The 7,520-nt window shown below is 46.2% G+C and overlaps 1 protein-coding gene across 1 annotated transcript; it reads left to right on the top strand.

Moving 5' to 3' along the window:
- Positions 1-8: 8 nt before the first annotated feature.
- Positions 9-3,130, top strand: LOC125530311 (protein CHUP1, chloroplastic-like; the record flags this gene model as incomplete). Its single annotated transcript, XM_048694708.1, is given in 4 exon segments — positions 9-133; positions 375-445; positions 1,055-1,846; positions 2,087-3,130. Coding segments are annotated over 4 exon segments (1,837 nt in total), but the record flags the coding sequence as incomplete, so codon positions are not given.
- Positions 3,131-7,520: the final 4,390 nt, after the last annotated feature.

Here is a 7,520-nt window from a genome sequence, read left to right as displayed (position 1 = left end):
CGGGGGCCCCTGCCTCTGCTTTTCCTGAGGGTGGGCGCTGCCATCACGCTCTCCATCGCTGGGCTCTTCTTCTCGCGGCTGCGGTGGCAGCACCGGCCTCGGCCCCGGCACCTCCTGCTCCCTCCTCCTTCAGGTACCATACCATGAGCACATGCATGTCTTGCTTGCAAGCTAGATATGCTTTCTAGATTGATTATGCCTCAGTTATGTCTTGTGCACTGCAAGATTGAGAATTTTCTTGTCTATCGAGCAATCAACAACAGCTCTGCCTCTTCATTTAGTACTGTAGAATTTTTTGACCACTTATAATAAGAAAAACAGGATAAGAAGTGATGCATATTGAAATATTTTTGGTATGGTTTGATGTGTTGTAGAGCCGGATGATGCCCGTGGCATGAAGGGTGGTGGTGGAGGGCTCAAGGACGAGCTAAGGATCCTCAAGAATGTAAGAATCTGATTGTACATAAACATGATTGCTGTAATTTTTGCACTTGTAGAGTTGTAACCATACCTAAGAAGGATGAGCTAATAGGTTAACAGAGAACGGTCATGCTGAGTATTTATAAATTATTATGATCAGAAGGTGATACTTAGAATTCTTAGATGTTTTAGTTATTAATTGGTAGTCTTTTAACCTTTTTCAGGGAATATAATTCTTTTTCTAGATTGTTAGTACATACTATTAAACGTTGCAAAAAAAGTCTGAATGGTAAGCATTAGGCAAGGCAAACCATGGGCTCGTTGGAAGATGGTAAAAACATAGTGTGATGCTTTCGGGGTTACGCTACACATTCTTTTTAATATCCCTTTCCTTAATGTGTTATATCAAATTCGCCGTAACACGTGAATCTTAAACTGTATTTAAAGGATGACCTTTTGTTTACTATGAACATATTGCTGGTAGTTCATCTTCCACGACCGTCGTAACAAAATAGAACTTATCCACAAATTAGTTATTGCCTGTATTCGATATCATTCTTCAATCCGTTGAAGGAAAATTGAAATATGCCCATTTTCATTTGTAGTCTTTCATTTATATTTGTGCTTTGTGCAGGAGGATACCAAGGCAAAAATAATCAATGGTAACTCTGTGCACACAACCACTACCACTACAACGACCACCACCACTGCCTCAGTGTCACTTCCTCCGAAATGCCGAAACATTGATGATGATGATGATGATGATGAAGGATTTCTCCTTCCAGAATTCAATGAAATGGTTATGGAAGAATTTGGCGGAGACGTAGGCAATATCGCAAGCTCACCTGCAGCAAGAGTAAGGGAAGATGCATCTAATGAGCATGAAATTTTCAAGCTCAGAGATTTGGTTAGATCTCTGCAAGAAAGGGAAAAGACCCTGGAGATACAACTTTTGGAGTTGTATGGTTTGCAGGAGCAAGGTGCTGCAGTTAGGGAGCTTGAGAACCAACTGAAGATAAACAATGTCGAGTCACAGCTATACTCCTTGAAGATCGAATCCTTGCAATCTGAAAATCAGAGGTTACAAACACAGTTGTCTGAAAGCTCAAAGTTAACTTCCCAGCTTGAGTTGACAAAATCAAAATGCAAGCTGTTGAAAAAGAAGTTGAGACTGGATGCGGAACAAGCAAAGGAGAAAATCACTTCCCTTCAGAACATAGTTGATTCCTTTCAGTGTAAGGAGATTATTGAGGGAGAAGTTGACGGCGAGGCTGAGAAGAAATTAAAGAGGCTAGAGGAATTGGAAAATGAGGCAAGAGAGCTTAGAGCTGCAAATTCAAGGCTGCAGCAGGAGAATTCACACCTTACTAGGCGATTGGAGTTCACACGCCTACCGCCTGTACCCAAGTCCCACAATAGCATGGAGGTAAATCTTGACTGTTCTTGGCCTGCACTGTAACTAACACTTAATGTGCAAAAATGAATCGTCAAATGGAGGAGGTATTCCTAAACAGAAAATGATATTCTTGATGCTTGTTCTGCCAAACAGAAACTGCATAATTTTTTTCCACAGATCTATTGCTTCGGTGTGTGCTAATTTGAAGTGCATTGTGTTATTGATCATTTGATGCTCTGTCACGAATTAAGCAAGTAAAAATGATTGCAGGTAAAAACATCAGAACAAGTTGATGGGTTGAAGCAAGAAAACGAGAAGTTGTCAAAAGAGGTTGAACAACTGCGGACTGACAGGTTTGCAGATGTTGAGGAGCTGGTATATCTTAAATGGATCAATGCTTGCCTGCGGCATGAGCTGAAGAACAAGGGGACTCCTGGTCCTGGGGCACAAACTACAGCACAGGATCTAAGCAACACCCTAAGCCCCAAATCTGAACAGACAGCCAAGCAATTGATAATGGAGTATGCCAATGTTGGTGCGGACGAGAGAAGTTTAAGCTCCATAGAATTTGGCTCAGAGTACGCTTCTTCAAGGGCATCATCAAGTGGCGAACCCGATGACACATCGATCGATATGTCATCAGTCACAACGCCCAGAAACCCGAAGAAGAAAGAGAAGAAGAAGTTTTTCTCTAAGCTACGGAAATTGGTACTGGGAAAAGATAAGGAAGAGAACAATTTCCCTACTTTGGAGAGGAGAGTGTCTATTTCGAGCTGTTCCTTTGATGACTTCACTGGAAGAGACTCGCATGATAGCTACTCTTCCTTCTTGACAGAAGGAGCCGTATCTGCCAATCAGCAGCATGACGATCGCAGCTGCGTTACGCCTTCTTTTGGCAGCCAAAGATATAGCACAGAAGCAGGAGATGGAAGATACCAGCGTCATGGGGTAAAAAAGAATGCATCTTTCGGATCCGGAAGATTCAGTGAACATGGTTCTCAGTTTGATAGTGGTGAGGCCACAATACCAGAAGATGTTGAGATCCACAAATTCGCCGAGGCACTGATTACATCAAGGACAGGTTCTATGTCATCCAGAAGGACATTATCCTTCAGCTAACTGATAAAAAACCAGTAGCTAGGAGTCATGTGATGCTGACCATCTTGTCTGGATGTATATTTTTGCCAGACCCTGATGGTGAAGTGATAGGAGATGTTACTGGAATGAAGTATCCAAGACTTCATTCTGTGTGAAATGTACAATCATGTATAATAGTATAGTGCAATGACCTTTAATCTCAATCTTTGCCGTTCATTTGGCTGGTTTGTGCTTCTTCACTGTCGTTATTTGCAAAGCATTTTTGATAAAATGGCATTTTTATTAACTCAAAATAAATAATAGCATCAAGTGGATACAAAACATGATGAGCAACACCCGGCATGTGTATAACTAAAACGCACAGAGTCAAAGACCAACAGTCTGACAAAAGATAATAAAAAAAACCCAACATATGTAGAGTCATATAGGATTGGCGCTATGGAGGATTTTAACTTATAGTGGAATATTTGGCTTCACATTTTTTTTTGTTATTATCCAATGGGACCTCGGAATACATGAGCGCTCCATTATTTTGCAAACTACTTTTGTTTTTCACGAAAATGGTCGCAAGTAACCGACAAACATATAGATTAATTGTTGTTATGTTTTTTTAGGGTAATTGTTGTTGTTGTTGTTGTTGTTGTTGTTGTTGTTGTTGGTAGATAATGGTAAACTGCTCCAAGCACATCATAAATCAACTTTGTTAGTCCCAATAAAGTTAGACCTCACATGGAAGCCTCTCCCTCTTCTTCCTTCTTTCCTCAAATCCCCTCCTTTATCACGACCCATTCCCACGTCGCTCCTGTGGCGGCTTGGGCGGAACCCTAGCCCGTGGCCACTAATCCCTCCATGTGCCTCCTCTCCCTTGCCGTCGCTAGAGGATGTCGGTGGGCTAAGACCTCTCGGCGGACGGAGGCGGCGGGGAGCTTCCTCATGCACATGTCTGTTCCCTTGGTCGGGGAGCCCCCCTCTAAACGTTGCTCATATCTGGCGACCGACAACTTCTCTCGAGAGGTCCGGCGACCCTCTGGTGCCGTGCTCCCGTTGAGGTGGCTTCGGGAGCTTCGGTTGCATCACCGGCCCCATGCCAATCGGATCCGCCTGGGGTCCGAATTCACTGTTTTGACCCTTTTGCTAAACTTTAGCACGATCTGACTCCAGTTCAAATTTTTTTTAGGATCTAACCCTTTTCCTTACTGTCGTAGTCTGGCAGTAGGATAATACAGCCTACCGCCAATGTCAATAGTGGTATGACTTAACAACACTGGTACATCCATTTAATGTGAAAAATACCCTACCGCCAGGGCCGGTGGCGGTAGGCTGTGTAACCCTATCGCCAGGGCCTTTGGCGGTAGGTGCTCGCCACACTACTAGATATAAGCCAGGTTGGGCAGTACCACATGCATGCATGCATACATTTCATTCGAGTTCATTTATAGTTTATTAGGCCCCTGTATCCCATCACATGCAGCAGCAACTCATTCAGACTAGCCTGCAGAGTAAAATAGTGTCACAGCTGCATCCTGAAGACTGACATGCCGCGGCGCACTACTTCTAGTGCTAGCGCTCTGGGCGGCACAACTAAGCTACCGCTACTGTTAAGCTACAAAGAGCAAAGTGTTGCACTTAGGGCATGTACAACAGAGGCATCACCTTGGTGCTGCTCCAGCCTTTCCATGTAGATAAATGTGTTAGAGAATTAGCCTGAGGTCATAACCACCCAACGCATGGCTGCCTCATTAGGCCGACACTTAATCTCTCATCATCCAGCTTTACTCAAGTCCCAATCGATGGTTGAAGGTCACACACACCATACAGAGCTCATGCATGTCTATACTTTTCCTCCTTCCTCTCCCCTTTTTCTTCTTTTTTCAGGGAGGAGCCCGACTCCTCTACAGAAACCGGCTTGCCTATGCAAGCTACACCATACATAATTTTGGACCACCCGAGCCGACGTGGACAGCTGGGGCACCTGTCCACGGTGTAGCATTGGCCATGCCCTTAGGGTTGGCAAGCATCCATGCAGGTAGTCTATACCCACCAATTGTTTAAGTGTGTGTGTGTGCGCGCGCTATGCACAGGCATGGAGACCACCCCTTAGCAATAGCATGCATGTGCGTGGAGAGAGAAAGGGAGAGATAGATAGGCAGTGTGTGTGCTATACACAGGCAGAGACAGGCTTTCTTCATGGTAAGATTGATAGAACATGTGTCTGTGGTTTAGATTAGGATGTGGTCTGGTGGCCTTTCCTCAAGAAAAAAGCCAAGCATCTATCGCCAAAGGCCCAGGCTGTAGGGTTATATAGGCTACCGCCAAAGGCCTTGGCGGTAAGGTATTTTTCATGGCAAACAGACGTGCCAATGTAGTTAATTGCCACCGCCAATGATCTTGGCAGTAGGTTGTGTAACCCTACCGTCGTCATCCTTGGCGGTAGAAAAATGGCCAGATCCTGAATGTTTTTCCAATCGGGGTCAAATCATGCTAAAGTTTAGCAAAAGGGTCAAAACAGAAAATTCGGCCCCGCCTGGTTAGGCGCAGCAGCGTGGCGTCCTGGGCTCCAGCTGGCTGGCATGTTCCCTACTTGTTGTTGATGGCAACTGGCAACCTAGGTGTTGCGGTGCTATCATGGGAGGCCGTTCGATCTGGTCGGGTGGCTGGATCTAGGCTGTTGGCTTTGGCTGGTGGTGAGAAGATGGTCAGTGGTGGCTCTCGCATGTCGTCAGCGCATCAACTTCATGGGAGGTGGGTGGTCTAGCGGAGGTCTGGTGCGTGGGGTGTGGTGTTGAGCGGTGCTCCGGGCGAAAGCTTGCCGAGCTTTTGCCGACCGCCAACGTCAGCGTTCGTGGATGTCGTTTCACCTTCTTGAAGGCGTCCTCATTGAGTCCATGTCCATCCCTGCGCACCCCTCAGATCCAGTTCTTTGGGTGAATGCCTAAGGCTCACTCGGGCCGGGCGATGGCAGCGACATTGTCGCGTCCCTCTTTGGGGCGTTGTCTTGAAGACCTTGGATCCTGTTCGCGCTCTCCATGTGTTAGGCACTCATGACATTGTGGTCGGCAGGTGCCCGGCTAACAGTGTGGTGGCGTGGTGTTGAGTTTCGTAATGATCATGATGGGTAGTGATGCAGGGTTGCGGCAGGGCTTGGGTTGTTAGCTTTGTTCGGTATGCTCGACAGGTTTCTTCTTTATCTCACCATGTCGTCATGGAGCCGGAGCTGCCCTGGTGGTGCCTAGGTGGTGACAATGACATGTGATTGGTGGTCTCGAGGAGGCGTTATTTGGCGCTGGCTCTGCACATTTCTCCTATCTTTGCTGGTCTTCAAAGTCAAAGTTGTCTGGGCGGCTTCACAGGTGGCCGATTGTTTTGCATGGCCCAACATGGGTTCCGGCGTCTATGGCCACGAGGATTTTGTTGGTGGTGTTGCAAATATGCCCTAGAGGCAATAATAAAGTGGTTATTTATTATATTTCCTTGTTCATGATAAATGTCTATTGTTCATGCTATAATTGTATTAACCAGAAACTGTAATACATGTGTGAATACATAGACTGTAGTATGTCCCTAGTAAGCCTCTAGTTGACTAGCTCGTTGATCAATAGATGGTCATGGTTTCCTGACCATGGACATTGGATGTCGTTGATAACGGGATCACATCATTAGGATAATGATGTGATGGACAAGACCCAATCCTAAGCATAGCACAAGATCGTGTAGTTCGTTTGCTAGAGCTTTTCTAATGTCAAATGTCATTTCCTTAGACCATGAGATCGTGCAAATCCCGGATACCGTAGGAGTGCTTTGGGTGCATCAAACGTCACAACGTAACTTGGTGACTATAAAGGTGCACTACAGGTATCTCCGAAAGTGTCTGTTGAGTTGGCACGAGTCAAGACTGGGACTTGTCACTCCATATGACGGAGAGGTATCTCTGGGCCCACTCGGTAATGCATCATCATAACGAGCTCGATGTGACTAATGAGTTAGCCACGGGATCATGCATTTCGAACGAGTAAAGAGACTTGCCAGTAACGAGATTGAATGAGGTAAGGGGATACCCACGATCGAATCTCGGGCAAGTAACATACCGATGGACAAAGGGAATTGTATACGGGATTGATTGAATCCCCGACATCGTGGTTCATCCGATGAGATCATCGTGGAACATGTGGGAGCCAACATGGGTATGCAGATCCCGCTGTTGGTTATTGGTCGGAGAGATGTCTCGGTCATGTCTGCATGGTTCCCGAACCCGTAGGGTCTACACACTTAAGGTTCGGTGACGCTAGAGTTGTTATGGGAAATAGTATATGGTTATTGAAGGTTGTTCGGAGTCCCGAATGAGATCCCGGACGTCGCGAGGAGTTCTAGAATGGTCTGGAGGTGAAGATTTATATATGGGAAGTCCAGTTTCAGTAGTCGGAATGGTTTCGAGGGTTATCGGTATTGTACCGGGACCACCGAAAGGTTTCCGGGGGTCCACCAGGTGGGGCCACCTGCCCCGTTGGGCCAACTGGGCTGAACAAGGGTGGGAACCAGCCCCCTAGTGGGCTGATGCGCCCCCAAGGGCCCAAGATGCCTAGGGTTGAAAACCCTAGGGGGTGGGGGC

Source organism: Triticum urartu, unplaced genomic scaffold, assembly GCF_003073215.2.
Source record: "Triticum urartu cultivar G1812 unplaced genomic scaffold, Tu2.1 TuUngrouped_contig_6219, whole genome shotgun sequence".
Lineage (NCBI taxonomy): Eukaryota > Viridiplantae > Streptophyta > Magnoliopsida > Poales > Poaceae > Triticum > Triticum urartu.
The sequence above is the reverse complement of the archived record's forward strand: the minus strand, read 5'-3'. Positions and strand labels throughout refer to the sequence as shown.